This window comes from Suncus etruscus, chromosome 4, assembly GCF_024139225.1.
Source record: "Suncus etruscus isolate mSunEtr1 chromosome 4, mSunEtr1.pri.cur, whole genome shotgun sequence".
Lineage (NCBI taxonomy): Eukaryota > Metazoa > Chordata > Mammalia > Eulipotyphla > Soricidae > Suncus > Suncus etruscus.
This window is the reverse complement of record NC_064851.1, coordinates 151,018,799-151,039,700: the sequence shown is the minus strand read 5'-3', so window position 1 is coordinate 151,039,700 and position 20,902 is coordinate 151,018,799. Positions and strand designations below refer to the sequence as shown.

The window sequence follows — 20,902 nt, the reverse complement described above, 5'->3', positions numbered from 1 at the left end:
CATGGTCTGAGGGACAGTGAACTGGCCCCTGTTTAAAAAGTTTGCCATTGTTTCATCTTTTGAGGCCATACCTGTTGAGGCACTCGATGCTCTGGTGTTTTTCACAGTATGTTCAAGAGACCATGCCGTGCTGGGAATCAGATCTAGCCCTTCCATGTGCCAATCACTGTTCACTAGCTCTTTGAACTATCTCCAAACCCCCAGAGCAGCTAAATTTTAAGCTATATAATAACTGAGAAATCAGAATTGAATATAAATCTCATCATTGTTTGAAAATTAATAAAATGTACAATACCTTGAGGAAATAATATAAACATGGATGTTTTCTGATAGAGTTTAATGGGTATCTTTAGTAGATTCAAGAAAAGCTCAGTGTATTTTATGATGTTAAATATTTTTCTTCATGTATACTTCCTTTTTTTGTTTTTGTTGTTTTGGAGAGGGGCTACACATGGTGGTGCTTAGGGGTTACTACTGACAAAGCTTGGGGGACTATATAGGATGGCTTGCCACATGCATAGCAAGCACCCTACCAACTGTACTGTCTTTCTAGCCCCTCTTTTTTTAAGCAGTGCTTTTGTTTTCTTTTTGGGGGGTCACACCTGGCTGTGCTCAGGGGTTACTCCTGGCTCTTCTCTCAGAAGTCGCTCCTGGCAGGCTCGGGACCATACGGGATGCCAGGATTTGAACTGCAGTCCGTCCTGTGTTGACCACTGTGCTATTGCTCTGGCCCTAGTGTTTTTATTCTTAAACCTGTATCCTTGAATAAACATAATCCCACTCATGCTCCTTCCTGTTAAGTATGATTTATAATATGAAATTACATTCAGGATGAAAATTAGTTACATTTTGTTTTCATGTATGTATTTGGTTTTTTCTTTTTTCTTTTTTTAGGAGGGTACTCCTGCAGTTGCCTGAAGGATTATGTGGTACAAGGGATTAAACCCAGGCTTACTGCACTTCAGTCCATTGAGCTATGTCTGCTACTCAGTTACTTATTTTTTATTTTTTCAAATACCCCTTTTGGTAGTCCCACTGCAAAATTAATTTTCTGTTTATAATTTTTTATTTTGTGGAAAAAATTAAAGTATTTAATATTTTCAGGAACAGTAATAATTTAATGATAACAGTGCTGCTTAATAAAAGGTTGTTATAAGGATTAAATGTACAGTTAAAAATTTATAATGTCTAGCTGGAACTATTCATGTTAACTACTAAATTAATATTTTTAAAACTAATTTTCTGTCTCAGTATTCAAAGTTCAGAATAAGTATTAGAACTAAAAGCTGAAAAATCAACTAATAATGGCTTTATTTTTTAAAATTAGGTAGGAAAGTCTGCGTCCCGGGAAAGCAAAGACCAAGATTCTTATTCCTCAGTAGAAAGTGAAAAGAAACCAGAAGTTACGGTGCCAGCCAGTTCTGCACGTACGAACAACAAACAAGTTCTTCCTGGTGATAGTCTTCCTACAAATAATCAACCGTCTCGGAGAGGTCGCTGGGGGAGAAAGAACAAAAAAACCCAGGAACGTTTTAGTGATAAAGATTCTAAACTGCTCTTGGAGGAGACATCAGCTCCTCAGGATCAATATGGAGAATGTGTGGAAAAATCAGAATACTCCCAAGAACAGTACACTGAAAATGAGGAACAGTTGGCAGCCTCTCAGGGTCAGCCAGTCCAGGATGGAAGAACAGACATTCCCAAACGCAGACTAAGTGAAGGGGTTGAGCGATGGCGAGGACAGCTGAAGAAAAGTCCTGAGACTCTGAAATGTCGATTAACTGAAGGCAATAATAGATTGCCTCGTCGCTACAGTGATGGTGACAGGGCTCTCTTTAAGGGTTTCAGTGAGAGTAGTGAAGAGGAAGAGGAGCCAGAAAGTCCTCGGTCCAATTCACCACCAATTCTTACAAAGCCCACATTGAAGCGAAAGGTAAAGCATTTCTTGGATGTGACTTTTTTTTCTTCAATTACAGTCTGTTATACTATACATGATAACTATTAGGGAATTAAATTATTCTAATTTTAGGGCCAGAGAAATAGTACAGCAGGTAATAAGCTTGCCTTGCATGCAGGCGTCCGGGGTTTAATCTTCTGCATTCCATATGGTACGTACCTCTGGCATTGCCAGGAGTAACCCCCGAGCATCACCAGATGTGACCTCAAAACAAAACAATTATTTTAATTTTTTAATTGAAAACAAAAATAAATGTATTTATTTGCCAAAATTTCCACCTAGAGCATTATTAAAGGGCACTCCCTTTTTTTTATTTTTAATATTTTTTAATTTAAAGCATCATGATTTACAATACTTATGGTTAATGATAGGATTTCACCAGGTCTTCCACCAGTATCCACTTCACTTTACTATGGTCTTAGTTCCTACACCCTCTGCCCTTGAAATTCAGGTCTGTGAATCATTCTTGGGTTAAATACTTTATTTTAGTGTATACTAAGAATAAAAATGTTTATATTAGAAAGGAAACTATTCATACTCCTTAATGAAAAGACACGGTGGTGTTCCAACAGAGTGCTCAAAGTAGGTCATTCATTTTACCCTGAGAAATGTTATTTTGTCTACTTTACCCCATACCCCTTCTGTTGTTTGATTTAACTTTACTCTAGAAATACTTTTAAGGCTGGAGGGATAGTTCAAGTGATACAGAACATGATTGTCAAGTACCAGGGTGTGGATTCAATCCTGGGCCCTTGAGCATTGCAAATATAGCCCTGTTGGCACCCGAGCTCTACCAGACCAAAGCATCATATCATTGGGCCAAACATTGCTGGGAATGGCCCTGGGTTCTCCCAAGTATCACTAGGTATGACCCCTATTAAAAGAAATACAAGGCTGGAGCGATAAATAACAAAGTGGGTAGGGCATTTTACCTTTTTGCAACCCATCTAGGTTTTATCCCTGGCATTCCATATGAACCCCCGAGCCTGCCAGGAGTAACTTCTGTGCACAGAATCAGGAGTAATTCTTTAGTGCCCCAGGTGTGTCCCAAAAACCAAAACCAAACAAAAAACTATTTACAAACAATACTTCATACAAAATTTGAGTTTATTAATATAATAATGATAATTCTATTCAACTGCTTACCAGAAATACCCCTGACTAAACACTCACTGAACTTTAATTTAAGCACTGCCAACAAGCCAGGCAGACTTGGAAGAAACAGCCTTGTGTTTCTAAGAACCCCGAATGAGTCAAGTTAACCTGTATTACTGGATTAGCAGTGTCTGTCAACATAAAGGAAATAACTTTTCAATAGCAAGTTCTTTTTAAAAAGAGAGAGAGAACAAGCTGTTTATAAAATTAAACAAAGTTGATTGGTTGTTTTTGTTTTGTGGCCACACCTGGCTGTGCTTAGAACTTAGTCCTGGCTCTGTGCTCAAGATCATGCCTAGCAGCTTTCTGGGGATACCATGTGCAGTACCAGGGATTGAAAGGAGTCAGGCATGTAAAAGGCAGGTGTCTTAACCTCTGTAATGTTAAGCTTAATTATGGCTTCGGTGTCATATTTTGTCACATTTCTCCACTATAGAGTTAGTCCTATTTTTTCTTTTCTGATATGTGGAAGGAAGTCAGTGTTCACTGTTCATGTTAAGATATGGGCATCTAGGGCTGGAGAGATAGCATGGAGTTAGGGCGTTTGCCTTGCATGCAGGAGGACGGTAGTTCGAATCCCGGCATCCCAGATGGTCCCCCAAGCCTGCCAGGAGTGATTTCTGAGCGTAGAGCCAGTGGTAACCCCTGAGCACTGCTGGGGTGACCCAAAAACCAAAACCAAAAACAAACAAACAAAAAAATGATATGGGCAGCTATGCTCTACTCCTTAAAAACAATTTCTTCTGTTAGTTATTTATTAGTTACTAATTAGTTTTTTCCGTGTGAATTATTTAGAATAATTAGGAGATTTTTGCCACTCCTCCCCATCTATTCAAGCATTCATTAACATCAATATGGAATATAGAATTTTTTACTTTGTAGTTTGAGATAATTTAATTTGTTACTTAGGTTCCAGTTTTTGATCACTAGAAGTTCCTTCAGATTCACTCCTTAGTCCCTTAAATTTATACTTTTTATTGAGGTTTTTTTTTTTTTTTAGTTTATTTGGTTTTTAAAACTTCCTTACTTTTATTACACAATGTTCAAGTTTTCTCTTACATAATTTCTTGCCCCATTTCTAGAGTCAACCAATTTTTTAGAGTAGTTTTATCTACTTTTTAAGTTGCACTCTTAACTGGAAGAGCTAATAAATTTGAATTGAGTAATAAATAAACATTGCGTAACTTAACTATTCATTACATGACTATGAAGAATACAGCTTTTCTGTACTAGATGACTTAAGTTTTCCTATTTTGGTGGATGGGTTTTTGTTTTGGGGTCACTCACAGCAGTGTTTAAGGGTTACTTCTGGTTCTACCCTTAGGAATTACTCCTGGTAAGCTCAGGAGACTGTATGGGATACCAGGAATTGAATCCAAGTCAGCTGCATGCAAGGCAAGCATCCTACTCGCTATACTATTGCTCTGGCCGCTGATTATGTTTTTTTGTTTTTACGACAAGCAGTGAGATAAATACAAAGTGCTTTTGAAGTTCTTGAAAAAAACTTGAGCAAGTCCTTAACCTTTCTAATTTTTGTAAACAGAAGGAATTGGATCAACTTTGGTACACCATTTTATTTATTTATTTATTTTTTTGGTTTTTGGGTCACATCTGGCAGTGCTCAGGGGTCACTCCTGGCAGGCTTGGGGGACCATATGGGATGCCAGGATTCGAACCATCGTCCTTATGCATGCAAGGCAAACCCTTACCTTCATGCTATCTCTCTGGCACCACCATTTTATTTTTTATTTCAGGTATTAATTACGCCAACCCTATTATAGTATTCTGTCTAGCGTGTCAAATTCTAGTTGTAGATTTGTTTTACTTTTGAAATGCCTCACTAACAATTGATAAATACATATTTGTTCCATGTTTCTATTTTCCATTACAACTTTTAGATAGCTCACAAAAAGCTTTACTAATAGTTCTTCTGATTGTTAGAGTAAAGCTAGGAGACAAAATAGAATATGATTTTGTTTCTCTTTTTCTCTAGGAAAGGAGAAGTTAAAAGACTAACTTCTCTTATTGGAAAATTAAATTAGGCAACTTTCTAGTGTGTCAAATTTAACTGAACTGTTAATAAGGGAATTATAATCCGTGTTCTTTAAACATGTCAAATTAGAATTCTCATTTGATGTTTTACAAACTTGGATTCAATTATCTAGTATCTTTTATCTATAAAATAATCTTACTATATAATATTTTGAAATAATAATCAGAACGTATTTTGGAAAGCAGCTTCTTTTATATGTGCTAATACTTTTATACTTAAAAACTATTAATCATGTCACTAACAGAACTCATTACAGTAAATACTTTGTTTTGAATAGAAACCAATTCTTCACAGAAGGAGGAAAGTCCGAAAACGCAAACACCACAATAGCAGTGTAGTCACAGAGACGATTTCTGAGACTACTGAGGTATTGGATGAACCTTTTGAAGACTCTGACTCTGAGAGGCCTATGCCAAGATTGGAACCCACATTTGAAATTGATGAAGAAGAGGAGGAAGAAGATGAAAACGAACTTTTCCCTAGAGGGTATTTCCATCGGTTGTCCTCACAAGATGTTCTCAGGTGTCAGTCTTCTTCCAAAAGAAAATCTAAAGATGAAGAAGATGAAGAGTCAGATGATGCTGATGGTATGTATGTTTTTTTGTTTTTTACCTCAGGAATAATATCAAAGACTTCAAGGAAAAGGCTGAAAAAAATCAACATAACCCACTGACAAAAGGGATTACCTGGAAATCTCTAAAACGATACAAATATATTCATCTTTTCATTAGTTTTGTCTTCTTGGGGGGGGAAGAAGGGGAGCTTGGGCTACAACCAGCATAGTGCTTAGGGCTTACTGCTGGTTCTATGCTTGAGGACTCTCCTGACGGTGCACTGGTGACTATATATGGTACCCAGGATTGAGATTGAACACAGGTTGTTGGCATACAAGTCCAACCTTCTCTCTCTCTCTCTCTCTCTCTCTCTCTCTCTCTCTCTCTCTCTCTCTCTCTCTCTCTCTCTCTCTCTCTCTCTCTCTCCTCTCTCTCTCTCTCTCTCTCTCTCTCTCTCTCTCTCTCTCTCTCTCCCTCTCCCTCTCCCTCTCCCTCCCTCCCTCTTACTCTCTCTCCCTCCCTCCCTCCCTCCCTCTTACTCTCTCTCTCCTCTTTTATTTATACATTTTAATACATGTACATATATAGTACATATATGTTTGAAAGTGAGGCCATGTTCATCAGTGCTCAGGACTTACTCTTGCCTCTGTGTTTAGGGATTGAACCCAGGTTGGCCCTCTACCTGGCAAGCTCCCTATCTGCAATACTATTTCTCTAGTCTAGTTTCTTACTGTGAGGAAATTATTTTGTTTTGCTTTTCAGGAATGTTTATTCAGAGACCTTGATTTACAAAGTTTATAGTAGGGTTGTTTCAGGCATACAGTGTTCTAATACCAATCCCACCCACAATATTTCCTTTCTTCCACCAAGTATACCCAGGTTCCCTCCCACCCTCAGCCTGTCCCCTTGGCAGGCATATAACAAATTTATTTTATGTTACTTTGTCCAATAAAACTTAGAGGAAAGGCCAATAGAATTATAAAGAAATAAATCAAAGGCAATTTGTGATGATTTTTTGTATATGTTTTTAACCTCCTTAATCTAGTAGAGTACAATCATATGCTCCATTAATGAGTGCCACATGATAGAAGTTTCTCCTGTCCTTTAAAAGGGCTCTTTGAATGCTCCTCACAAAACTGTTTTCAGGGCTACGAATTCCCTTAAATTGTTCCATGTCCATGAAGTTTTGTAAAATTTCTTCAACTCTAAATGATAATTTAGCTGGATAGAATAAATTTGGTGAAAAAAAAAAAAAGAATAAATTTGGTGGTATCATTGCATTGAGTTTTTGCATTTTATCCTTCCCTATTCTTCTGACTCAAAGAGTCTCATTTGGTAAAACTCTACTGTTTATCTTATGGACTCTCAGCATATGTAAATTTCTTTTTTATTCTTGCTGTTTTAGTATTCTGTCTCTGTCTTTGGATTTTATCATTTTGAGTATAATGTGTTTTAGAGTTTTCCTAATTGGCTTTCGGACCCTTCAGGCCTCTTGGATCTCTGTGCCTGTAATCCTCAACTCTGGGAAGTTCTTATCAATAATTTCTTTAACTGTTGTTCCTTTTCATATTGTCTACCTGTTCTTCAAGCACGGCTGATTCTTACAGTGTTTTTCTTGAATTCGTTCCATAGTTTTGTGATATGCTGTTCATTGCAGATTATTTTTCACCTTCTGCTGTTTTCTAGTGGTTTCCTTATCATCTTGGAGCTGCTTGATCTTTTGATCAGCTTCATTCTGCTATTCAGAGCTTTTATTTAGTTTTTTAGTATCACCTATCATGTTCTTCATTTCTTTTATTTCTAACTATAGTAGTTTTTTTGGGGGGCACACCCAAAAAAAGGATGATGCTCAGGGTTCACTCCTGGCTATGACCTCAGAAATCGCTCCTGGAGCAATGGTGCAGGGCGTAAGGCATCTGCCTTGCATGCACTAGCCTAGGACAGACTGTCGTTTGATCCCTCGGCGTCCCATATGGTCCAGGAGTGATTTCTGAGCGCATAGCCAGGAGTAACCCCTGAGTGTCACCAGGCCTGGCCCAAAAATCAAGAGGGGCGGGAGAGGAGGGGGAGGGAGGGAAGGGAAGGAGGGAGGGAGGGAGGAAGGAAGGAAAAGGAAGGAAGGAAGGAAGGAAGGAAGGAAGGAAGGAAGGAAGGAAGGAAGGAAGGAAGGAAGGAAGGGAGGGAGGGAGGGAGGGAGGGAGGGAGGGAGGGAGGGGGAGGAAGGAAGGAAGGAAGGAAGGAAGGAGGAAGGAAGGAAGGAAGGAAGATAAAAAAGGAAGATAAATAAATAAATTGCTCCTGGCTTCGATGCCAGGGATTGAACCGAGGTCCGCCCTGTGTCAGCTACATGCAAGGCAAGCGCCCTACCACTACACTATTACTCTGGCCTCTAATAAGTAATTTTTTTATAATTATCTTTATTTAAACACCGTGATTACAAATGATTGTAGTTGTATGATTACAGTCATGTAAAGAACGCCCCCCTTCACCAGTGCAACATTCCCACCACCAATTTCCCAGATCTCCCCCCTCCTCACCCCCCCAAACCTGTACTCGAGACAGGCTTTCTACTTCCCTCATTCATTCACATTGTTATGATAGTTTTCAGTGTAGTCATCTCTCCACCTGCACTCATCACTCTATGTGATGAGCTTCATGTCATGAGCTGCACCTACCAGCCCTCATCTCTCTTGTCTCTGAGATACTGTTAAAATGTCTTTCATTTTTCTTAAAGCCCATAGATGAGTGAAACCATTCTGCATCTTTCTCTCTCCCTCTGACTTACTTCACTCAGCATAATAGATTCCATGTACATCCATGTATAGGAAAATTTCATGACTTCATCTCTCCTGACGGCTGCATAGTATTCCATTGTGTATATGTACCACAGTTTCTTTAGTCACTCATCTGTTGAAGGGCATCTTGGTTGTTTCCAGAGTCTGGCTATTGTAAATAGCGCTGCAATGAATATAGGTGTAAGGAAAGGATTTTTGTATTGTATTTTTGTGTTCCTCGGGTATATTCCTAGGAGTGGTATAGTTGGATTGTATGGAAGCTCAATTTCCAGTTTGTGAAGGAATCTCCATATCACTTTCCATAAAGGTTGTACTAGATGGCATTCCCACCAGCAGTGAAAAAGAGTTTCTCTCCACATCCCCCCAGCACTGCTTGTTTTCCTTTTTTGTGATGTGTGCCGATCTCAGTGGCATGAGGTGGTACCTCATAGTAGTTTTGATTTGCATCTCCCTGACAATTAGTGGTGTTGAGCATCTTTTCATGTGCCTTTTGGCCATTTGCCTTTCTTCTTTTTCAAAGTGTCTGTTCATTTCTTCTCCCCATTTTTTGATGGAGTTAGTTGTTTTTTTCTTGTATAGTTCTGTCAGTACCTTGTAAATTTTGGATATTAGTCCTTTATCTGATGAGTATTGGGTAAATAATTTCTCCCACTCAGTGGGTGGCCTTTGTATTCTGAGCACTATTTCCTTTGAGATACAGAAGCTTTTCAGCTTAATATAGTCCCATCTGTTTATCTCTGCTTCCACTTGTTTGAAAAGTGCTGTCTCCTCCTTAAAGATGCCTTTAGTTAATTAGTAATTTTTTATTCCAACTTTTATACTTGTGCTTTGCTGACTACCTGTGCTATCGTTTCTTTGAATTCATTGAATGGTATTAGCAGATTGTTACTAAAGATGTTGTCTGAGCATTTACTGTTATTTATGTCTTCAGTGATAATATTTTCACTCATTGAATTTTGTTTTCCCCATAGTTTTTTTAGTGCTCTTGCTGTCTCCAAGGGGTGTTTTTTTTTAGTAGTCCCCCAGAAGATGATATGGTGAAAGTTACTAAAACTCTTGACTTCTCTGCCCATTCTCATATGATGACAGGAAGAATAACAGTCAGAAGCATGTAATTTGCTGAACAGATCTGTTGTGCAACTGCATAAGCAGCTATGCACTTCAGGAGCCGTGATATAGATTCTTAATAAGGCACAGGTCCATTGTGAAGGCTGCTGGGACCCACCAGATAGGTAGGGGCTCTGCCTACTGCTCAGTAACAAGGCCAGTGATATCACCTGGAGCAGACCTCACCTGGAATGGTGAAGCAGCAAATGGAGGCAGGAATTTTTTTTAACCTATTCCTTTTCAGCCTTAATCTGAATCTTCCATGAATAAATTGAAGATATTTAATTCTCCTTTGTAGATTTAAGTATGTTTCACTAATTTCTGTCTGCTAACTACTTAAAATAGACACTCAAATATTTGTTAAATGAATGTATGCTAAGAAAATGCTTTATTCAATATTTTATTGGTTATTCCAAGAATTGAACCTGTGGCCAAGTACTTTACTACAAAGATACATTCCTAACCTGGAGGCTCTTAAATAAGATTACATTTTGTAAGAGGACTTTGGATTTGTTCAAGAATCCTTATTAATCTTTTGTTAAATATACCTTCTTCAATTGGTACTAAGTTTTTAAATAAAAATGCTAACAATGTTGGGGCCAGCACTTGCCTTGCAAACAGCTGACCCATGATCAATCAATCCCTGACACCCTATAATCTATATGATTATATAGATCATATATGATCCCCCAGGCCTTTCAGGAATGATTTCTTTTTTTTTTTTTTTTTTTTTTTTTTTTTTTTTTTTTTTGGTTTTTGAGTCACACCCGTCAGTGCTCAGGGGTTGCTCATGGCTCTATGCTCAGAAATCACCCCCAGCAGGCACAGGGGACCATATGGGATGCCGGGATTTGAACCAACGACCTTCTGCATGAAAGGCAAATGCCTTACCTCCATGCTATCTCTCCGGTCCCTCAGGAATGATTTCTAAGAGTAGACCCAGAAGATATCCCTGAGCACTGTAGCTCCCCAACCCCCAAAGTAACAGTGCCTAAAAATAAGTTAAATTTTTGGCACAGTTAAAAACCTAATTAGCTAGAAAAAAAACATGTGTTCTCTAGATTCATAGTAGTGCTTAGTGCAATAGCAGTTATGGAAGCAACCCAGTTATCCAATGATAGATAAATGGCTCAAGAAATTGTGGTATACATACACAGTGGAACACTCAACAGCTGGAAGAAAAGATGAAATCTTGTATTTTGTTTCAACTTGGATATTATGTTAAGCAAGGTAGAGTAAAATGACAAATACCAAATGATTTTACTTAGCCTAACATAGAGGAAGGTAAAGAAAGGGAATAAACAGTATCAACTAAGGACCTATTCCTGGATAACAAAATTGAGATTATCAAGCAGTAGGGAAGGGGCATGGAGGACCAAAGAATTAGATTAGAAATAACAGGTCGAGGGGGCTGGAGAGATAGCACAGCAGTAGGGCATTTGCCTTGCATGAGACTGACCCAGGACGAACACGCGTTCAATTCCTGGCATCCCATATGGTCTCCTGAGCCTGCCAGGAGTGATTTCTGAGTGCAGAGCCAGGAGTAACTCCTGGGCACTGCCAGGTGTGGCTCCCCAACCTCCACTCCCCCCCCCCAAAAAAAAAAAAACAGGTTGAGATGGTGAGGTTCCAGAGAAATAGGTAGTTTTGAGTTGCTTTGCACATGGCCAACCCAGGCACCATCTCTGGCTTCCATTATGGTCCCTTAATTCCTGCCAGGAATGATCCCTAAGTGCAGAGCCAGGTGAGCACCACCAGGTATGGCCTCAAAACAAAAACAATAGCATAAGGACATTGATGGAAAGTATTGGCCACTTTGGTGGTAGTGAGGTATTGTACCACCTGAATACTGTTGTGAGTGACCCCAGAGCACAGAGCTAAGAGTAGTTGCTAAGCACCACTATGTGTATATAATTTTGTTTTGTGGGATTTTGTTTTGTTTGATTCTGCCTCATCCAGTAGTGCTCAGGGGTTACTCCTGGCTCTGCACTCAGAACTCACTCCTGGTGGTGGATAGTATAAGTGTGCTAGGGATTGAATCCAGGTGAGTCACATGCAAAACAAGTTCCCTACTCTGTGTACTATCTTTCCTGCCTCCGAGGTTTATGATTTAAGAAACTATCATTTCATTTAGTAAGTTTATTTTTTTATATCTTTAAATGCCATGATTACAAACATGACTATTGTTGAGTTTTAGTCACAAAAAGAATACCTCCCTTTAGCAGTGCAAAATTCCCAACACCAATACACCCATCTCCCTCTACCCACACCCCTGCCTATATTCGAGACAGGCATCTACTTCTCCCACTCATTAACATTGTCATGGTAGTTGTTAGTGTTCTAACTGTACTCATCCCTCCTTGAGATAAATCATATCGTGAGTCGGTCCTTCTGGCCCTCATCTCTGGGCATTATTACAATAATGTCTTGTATATTTCTTAAAACCCATAGATAAGTGAGAATATTCTGTGTCTCTCTCCTTCTGACTTATTTCATGACTTCATCTCTCCTGATGGCTGCATAATATTCCATTATGTATATGTACCACAGTTTCTTTAGCCATTCATCTGTTGAAGGGCATCTTGGTTGTTTCCAGAGTCTGGCTATAGTAAATAGTGCTGTGATGAATATAGATGTGAGGAAGGGATTTTTGTATTGCATTTTTGTGTTCCTAGGGTATATCCCTAGGATTGGTATAACTGGATCATATGGGAGCTCAATTTCCAGTTTTTTGAGGAATCTCCATATTGTTATTCATAAAGGCTGGACTAGATGGCATTCCCACCAGCAGTGAGAGTTCCTTTCTCCCCACATCCCCACCATCACTTACTGTTCTTGTTCTTCGTGATGTGTGCCAGACTCTGTGGTGTGAGATCGTACCTCATTGTTGTTTTGATTTGCATCTCCCTGTTAATTAATATTGTGGAACATTTTTTCATGTTACCTTTGGGCATTAATATTTCTTTTTGAGGAAGTGTCCATTTATTCTCCCCATTTTTAAAAAAATAATTTTTATTTTGACCAAAGTGGATTACAAATCTTTCACAGTAATATTTTAGGTACATAGTGACATTGAATCGGGCATTTCCATCACCAATGTTGTCCTCCCTCTGCCCCCGTTCCCAGTATGCATCCCATATTCCCTTCCTTTGCCCCCTGGGCTGCCCTCTGTGTCTAGCTTGTTGTAGATTGGGTATCAGTTCTTTTGTAATTGGCTTTGTAACAGGTCTGCTGTAAATCTTAAGGATGCTCCTTTGATTTTAATTTCCCTTTTTGATCTTGCTATTTTCAGTATTCTATCTCTGTCTGTGGGATTCATCATTGTAACAAGGATGTGTCTGGGGACGCTTTTCTTCAGGTCTCTTCAGGCATGCAGGATTTGGTTCCATTCTGTCTTTAGCTCTGTAATGATGTCCTTGACATGCTTCCTGGGGATTTTCTTCCTGGGTCTCTGGGACTCCAGTGATTCTTATGTTGTTTCTACTGAATTTGTCAAGAACTTCTATTTTCATCTGTTCACATTCTTTGAGTATTTTTTCCATTATCTGATCATTTGCTTTAAGGTTCTTTTCCAGTCTGTTCTGCTATATGGAGTTGTTCTGCATCTCATCTTCCAGCTTGCTCATTCTGTCCTCAGCTGCTATTATTCTGTTGGAGAGGCTTTCTATTGAGTTTTTAATTTCATCTACTGAGTTTTTCAGTCCTGTTATTTCAGCTTGAATTTTTATGATTTCTACCTTTCTGTTCTGTTCAGCTTGATCAATGCTTTCTTTGACTTGTATGAGCATCCTCCATATTTGTACTCTAAACTCCTTAATCGGGGAGGCTAACTATGTAGTTAATACTTTTTGGGTTATCAGCTGCCATCTTCATTCTTTATACATGCTATTGCCCTGCGTTGTTTCCCCATTGACATTCTTGTAGTGTGGTTTTTATTGCATGTGTGGTGGGGTTCATGGGGTTGGAGATGTGTGCTGCCGCAAAGTAAGGGCTTCTGAGCAGGAGTTGGTCCCAGCATCCACAGTGATGTTCAGCTGCAGACGCTTGAAGTGGTGATCAGTGGCCTCATTTAGTAAATTTAAATCTGTATCGGTGCGGTACTGCTATCTTGGATCATTGCAAACTGAAATAGTACCTTTATTTAGTCCCTGTTTCCATGAACAAATTTTTGCTGTTGTACTCATTCTTTTATTCAAGTTATTGCCACTAAATATACTTTTAAAATTCTTCTTAAAAGAATTCGAACCAGGGTTTGAACTTGACTTCACACATGCAAAGAAAGTACTCAACTGTTAAGCCATACCTGTAGCCTTTAAAAAATTTTTGCTTCCTAAATTCCTGTACTTGCCTTTAAATTTTTTTCTTGCCTTTAAAAACTAATGGGAGGGCCCGGAGAGATAGCACAGCGGCGTTTGCCTTGCAAGCAGCCGATCCAGGACCAAAGGTGGTTGGTTCGAATCCTGGTGTCCCATATGGTCCCCCGGTGTCCCATATGGTCCCCCAGCCAGGAGTAGCCTCTGAGCACTGCTGGGTGTGACCCAAAACCCCCCTCCCCCCAAAAAAAAAAACTAATGGGAGACCCAAGAGAGAGAAAGAAAAACTGTACATTTAAAAATGTTTGTTTAAGGGGCCAGAGTGATAGCACAGTGGTAGGGCATTTGCCTTGCATGCAGCCAATCCAGGAAGGACCTGATTCGGTCCCCGGCGTTCCGTATGGTCCCCTGAGCCTACCAGGAGCGATTTCTGAATGCAGAGCACGGAATAACTCCTATGCATCACCAGGTGTGGCCCAAAAAAAGAAAAATGTTTGTTTATAATGGTAAAAAATTTTTACTCTATACATTTTACTACAAATTAAAAGTCTACATTGAACATAAAAGATTACACAAATTAGAATGATTCCCATGAATATATATTGATTGAATTATTTTATGTAATATTGGTCTATAGTGACCTGGCGTAATTGGTTTTTATGATAGTATTTGAGGTAATGATTAGAAAAGAATCTTAATTTTATATTTTCTAATTATTATATATTGGTGCTTAAATTTTTCTTGGGCTCCAAAAGATATAATATGGCTCCTTGCAAGGCTAGAGCAATAGTACAACAGGTAATGTATCTGGGTTTAATCCCTGGTATCTCATAAGATCTCCCAAGCCAGCCAGGAGCCATAAGCAACCCCTGGGCACTTCCAGGTCTGGCCCCAAAACAAAACTAAAAGGCAAACTTATTTGCTTGCATCCAGCCTGAGTTTGATCCTCAGAATAACAGCCCCCAAGCATTGCTGTATGCAGCCCTAGAAAATTCCCCAGACAATGTTAGAGTGTTCAGGTAACTCCTGACCTAAACAGTATCAGATGTTTCACTTCTTTTATTGAACAATTGTTCAGTTGGGCCAAAATTGCTTTGAGTGGCCCCTCTATTTCCTTAAGATGTTTTCCTTCTCAAAAGAAAAATGTTCATTTTTTAGGCCAGTATTTGTTTAGTATATGTCTTAGAATGATTCCCATGCATATATATTGATTGAATTATTTTATGTAGTATTGGTCTATTGTGGCCTGGAGTAATTGGTTTTTATGATAGTACTTGAAGTAATAGAAATTACAAGGGGGGAAAAGATTTGTAATTTACACAATAAAGACAATTTAACTGTAAAAGTTATAAAACTATTATTTGTATCTCTGCATAGTTTATCTCCATTCTACTAATAATAAAACTGAACCTTAGAATAATTTCCCAAAACCATACAGATTGGATGATGAACTGGTTTTAATTAACTAATGCCAAGTGTCCTTTCATTGTCCTGCAAAGTAATTTACTGTGATGTATTTGAAGATGCCATTAATTAAGACTTTTTCAAATCCATAACTTGAAGATATTAGAAGTTTTGATGACTAAATATTAATCATTTTTCAGCAAACAGTACTGTAAAATATAAGGTCTTATAACTTTTTTTATTTTTAATTCCCCCTGTACAGACACTCCTATCTTAAAGCCAGTATCTCTCTTGAGGAAATGTGAGGTGAAGGATTCTCCACTTGAGCCTGATACATCCACACCGATGAAAAAGAAAAAGGGGTGGCCCAAAGGCAAAAGTCGCAAACCAATCCACTGGAAGAAAAGACCTGGTCGCAAACCAGGATATAAGTTGAATCGGGAGATTCTGCCTGTTTCTACTCAAGAATGCATCATTGAGCCCATTATCTCCATTCCTAAACCTACACGTAAACTCAAAATTCAAGAGAGTGAAGAAACTGTTGAACCAAAAGAAGACTTAACTTTCACTGAGGAAAGGAAAGAAGTGGAGGAAATGCATTTGGAAGCAGAAGAGATTGAAGATGGGGAAGAAGAAGACACAATGAGCAGTGAAGTTCGAGCAGCTTCTCCAGTGGATAGCACCAATAGTCCCGAGACAGAAACAAAAGAACCTGAGGTAGAAGAGGAAGAAGAGAAACCCCGTGTCTCAGAAGAGCAGAGGCAGTCAGAGGAAGAGCAACAGGAACTAGAAGAGCATGAACCAGAGGAAGAGGATGAAGTGACTGAAGAGAACAACCAAAATGAAGATCATGATGCAGATGACGAAGATGATGGTCACCTAGAATCCACAAGGAAAAACGAACTAGAGGAACAGCCCATTAGAGAGGATGTCAAGGAAGAACCACCTGGTGGCCAGGACTCTTTTTTAGATACTAACATGCAGAATAGTAGGGAGACTATAAAGGATAAAGATGAAACAGAACCAGATTCTGAAGAGGAGCAGACTTCTCACGAAACGTCTGTGGTATCAGAGCATATACCAGGCTCTGAGGATGATCATGAGGAAGACTCAAACTCTAAAGAAGGATTAATTGAATTGAAAGAGGAAGAAGAGATTCCTCATAGTGAACTCGACCTGGAAACAGTACAAGCAGTGCAGTCTTTGACTCAAGAGGAAAGCAGCGAACATGAGGGAGCGTATCAGGATTGCGAAGAAACTCTTGCAGCTTGTCAAACCTTGCAGAGTTACACTCAAGCTGATGAAGACCCTCAAATGTCAATGGTTGAAGACTGCCATGCTTCAGAACATAATAGCCCAATATCTTCTGTTCATTCTCATCCCAGCCAGTCAGTCCGTTCTGTCAGCAGTCCCAGTGTGCCTGCCCTTGAAAGTGGTTACACCCAGATCAGCTCAGAACAAGGATCCCTGTCCGCACCTTCTATGCAGAACATGGAGACCAGCCCCATGATGGATGTGCCTTCTGTATCAGACCACTCTCAGCAGGTGGTGGACAGTGGCTTCAGTGACCTGGGCAGCATTGAGAGTACCACAGAGAACTATGAGAACCCGAGCAGTTACGATTCCACAATGGGTAGTAGCATTTGTGGCAATAACTCTTCTCAAAGTAGCTGCTCCTATGGTGGGTTGTCATCCTCCAGCAGCCTCACCCAGAACAGTTGTGTTGTCACTCAGCAAATGGCAAACATGGGAAATAGCTGCAGCATGATGCAGCAAAATAATGTTCAGGCTGCTGCCAACTGCAACATCAAATCACCTCAAAGTTGTGTAGTGGAGAGGCCTCCCAGTAACCAGCAGCAGCCACCTCCACCACCACCCCAGCAGCAACAGCAGCAGCAGCAACAGCAGCAGCAACAGCAGCAGCAACAGCAACCAGCACCACAGCCACCACCACAGCAGCAGCAGCAGCAGCCACAGCAGCAGCAGCAGCCACAGCCACAACCACAGCCAACACCATCACAGCCACCACCACAGCAGCAGCAGCCACCACAGCAGCAACCGACACCACAGCAGCAGCAACCTCCACCACCTCAGCCCCAGCAACCTCAGCCCCCACCCCCACCACAACAGCAGCCCCCCCTGTCGCAGTGTAGTATGAATAACAGTTTCACTCCAGCTCCTATGATCATGGAGATACCAGAATCCGGAAGCACTGGGAACATAAGTATCTATGAGAGGATTCCAGGGGATTTTGGTGCCGGCAGCTATTCTCAACCATCAGCCACTTTCAGTTTAGCTAAGTTGCAGCAGCTAACTAACACCATTATGGACCCTCATGCCATGCCTTATAGCCATTCTCCTGCTGTGACTTCCTATGCAACCAGTGTTTCTTTGTCGAATACAGGACTGGCTCAGCTAGCTCCATCTCATCCATTAGCTGGGACACCTCAAGCACAAGCCACCATGACACCTCCCCCAAATTTGGCATCCACCACCATGAATCTCACATCACCTCTGCTGCAGTGCAACATGTCTGCCACTAACATTGGCATTCCACACACTCAGAGGTTGCAAGGGCAGATGCCAGTCAAGGGGCACATTTCCATTCGCTCCAAATCCGCACCACTGCCCTCTGCAGCTGCTCACCAGCAGCAGCTTTATGGCCGCAGCACACCAGCAGTTGCCATGCAGGCTGGTCCTCGTGCATTGGCTGTTCAGCGTGGGATGAACATGGGGGTCAATTTGATGCCAACCCCTGCCTATAATGTTAATTCCATGAATATGAACACTTTGAATGCCATGAACAGCTATCGAATGACACAGCCGATGATGAACAGCAGTTACCATAGTAACCCTGCCTACATGAACCAGACAGCACAGTATCCTATGCAGATGCAGATGGGGATGATGGGGAGCCAGGCCTATACCCAGCAGCCTATGCAGCCAAACCCTCATGGAAACATGATGTACACTGGCCCCTCCCATCACAGTTACATGAATGCTGCTGGTGTGCCGAAGCAGTCACTCAATGGACCTTACATGAGAAGATGAGCAAGATGGACTTGCGATTAAAAACTCAAATATATATAAATAAAGGAACCTTTTATACTGACAAACCAGAGAAAAATGGACCTTTTTTTCCAGTTAAAATATTGCTGTAGATTTAGAGGAATTTTTCTTTGGTTTATTTTATTTTTTAGAAAATCTGGTCTTTTTTTTGGGGGGGGGGTTCATTTTGTTCTGGGTTTTGGTTTTCTTCACAATCTTGAACATTTTACAATAGAACTCATCTGAAAATGGATTTGGGGATGGGGAAACATGCACACAATCTTTTCATAATTAAAAAGAGCCTTACTTTCTTTATACACCACATGGACAGAATCTATGTACAAGTGAATTACCTTTATTTTATTTTAAAATGTATGTTTCCCCTCCTTGTTTGAAGCTCCCAGTTTTGTCATTTTTAAATGTTATATATACATCTCAAGGGTTAACCACACCCTTACCTTCCTCCAAAACCAACCTTTCATTTTCTACTTCATTCCAGCAGGAGGCACTTATGGGAGACTAGGATGGGGACATGGAGAACAACCCAAGCTCCTTAAACTTATTGTTAATATTATTATTATTATTATTGTTATTATTATTATTATTATTAAAGTGAGGCAGGAAAATGCTTCTCCTTTTAAAATCCCCTCCACTCCCTACACACACACACATATATATACACACAAACACAGTCATACAACTCTTGAAACCTTTCCCCAAGAATGTTTCATTATAGATGGACTTCATTGAAGTGTTGTTTTTCTTAAATCAAGTGTAATTTAATTTGTTTCTACTATTCCCACTCAGCACTCAGAGACACAAAAATACTGTAAGTCTCACTTAACAGCAGTATCTCAGTGGAACGCTGTTTGCATTCCTAATCCAGCCTTGGAGGAATAGAAATAGTCAATTTACAATCAAAAAGAGGAAATGAACCTCTTTTTTTTTTTTTTACCACCTGGTAAATCAGCCATAATGCACATATTCCATGCAGCCTCTTGATTTTAGTATGTACTTTGAGATGCTAAGGGTCTTGATTCTTGAGCCTTTGACTCTGATTAAACTCAAATAGCAGTCCCCAGTGATTAACCTCTTACATTCTTTCATAAAGTGTTGGTGAATGACTGTACATGATATGATTTGAAAATTATTTGACAAACTTTTGACACTGGTTATTTTATATTGGAAAAGTTGATGCCAAATGTGTGTCATAAGGAAGATCATGGTGTGAATTTTATAACTACTTAAATGATACATACCTCTCATTTTTGTTTGTCTTGAGAACCTGAGTTTCTCCCCCCTGTGAATCAGAGTGCACCAGCCCCTCTCCTGTGAGTGGCTAAAGAGAAGAGAAGATAAACTAACCACCAGCATAGTAGGACAAATCTGGACAGCAGGGTTTTAGCAGGCTTCTATGTTGCTCCCAACTCATTCTCTTTTCTCTTATATAGCCAGTTCATCCATTTTCTTCCTATTACTTGCTCCAGGGATAGGTAAAAAAAATCTATATATATCTTATATATATATCTATATATATATATATATATGTTCCATCATTAGAAGATGGAAACTATCTATTATACCACTTGGTATGTGCAGTCAAATATCCAAAAGGGGGAAGTACTGCTTAAAGAAATACCTGTAAGCATTAAATTCTCTCCTTTATTTGTACATTTTATATAGATAAATTTTTGAAGTACTAATTAGGCATTAAATTTTTTTAAATGCACAGGTTTGTTGTTTTTTTATACACTTTAATTGACTTTCTCAACTAAATGTACTAGTTAGAAAAAGGCAGGATTTCACATCTTACCGCTACCAATTCTGAGCATGTGCCGGCTGCGTAGGACCCAGTTTCTCTGTATATACTATTCCAGTTCCCAGTCATCTATGTAGAAAGTGCACTGTTCTGCCCTCTCCCCTACATCTTCAGCTATGTCATTGCTTCCTGGTTGGGGTAGGGATGGGGTGGGTTGGGAGGGCGGTATATTGGGAGGAGGGTGGGTCAAGGCAGAAGGAGAAGCTGTTGAAATGAGGGCCGTGAATTCAATTTCTGTTGATTTGCGGTTGTGTTTGGTTATTTTTGTTTCTTTGGAAAAAATTTTTTTCAATCGGGCAGCTCCCTTTTTCACAAGCCTTTTTGTGACTGTAGAACTATTGTAGAGAAAAATGTTCTTTTCTATATTATAAAAGAAATTATCCAACACAGTAATATTGGTACCTGTCATTTTTTCACTTCTGTTTTAAAAAAATGTATTTTTAGCAAGACAACTTGGGTAATCTTCTAAAAAAGAAATTTAAAAACTCACTGTTAGTGACTTTGATGCCTTTTAAAATAAGAGCTTTTTCATTTCATTCCATCTTTAAAATTTTTTATCTTTGTTGTAGAATATTAAAAACTATTTTAAGAAAGATAAAAATTCTCTTTAAAGAGATCTCTAGAGTGTGTGAATAGAGCTCCAGATGCCTCTAAAAGCCGCATGTACAAATGAAGCTAAGTCTATTCCTGTCTGTTT

At 39.5% G+C, this 20,902-nt stretch overlaps 1 protein-coding gene across 1 annotated transcript in view; it reads left to right on the top strand.

Moving 5' to 3' along the window:
• KAT6A (lysine acetyltransferase 6A) overlaps positions 1 to 19,183 on the top strand; it is a 138,350-nt gene extending 119,167 nt beyond the window's left edge. Inside the window, exons 15-17 of the mRNA XM_049771792.1 lie at positions 1,328 to 1,933; positions 5,443 to 5,752; positions 15,601 to 19,183. Of these exons, the coding sequence (XP_049627749.1) occupies positions 1,328 to 1,933; positions 5,443 to 5,752; positions 15,601 to 18,389 (3,705 nt within the window). The 3' untranslated portion in view covers positions 18,390 to 19,183. The remainder of the gene's footprint in view (positions 1 to 1,327; positions 1,934 to 5,442; positions 5,753 to 15,600) is intronic.
• Positions 19,184 to 20,902: the final 1,719 nt, after the last annotated feature.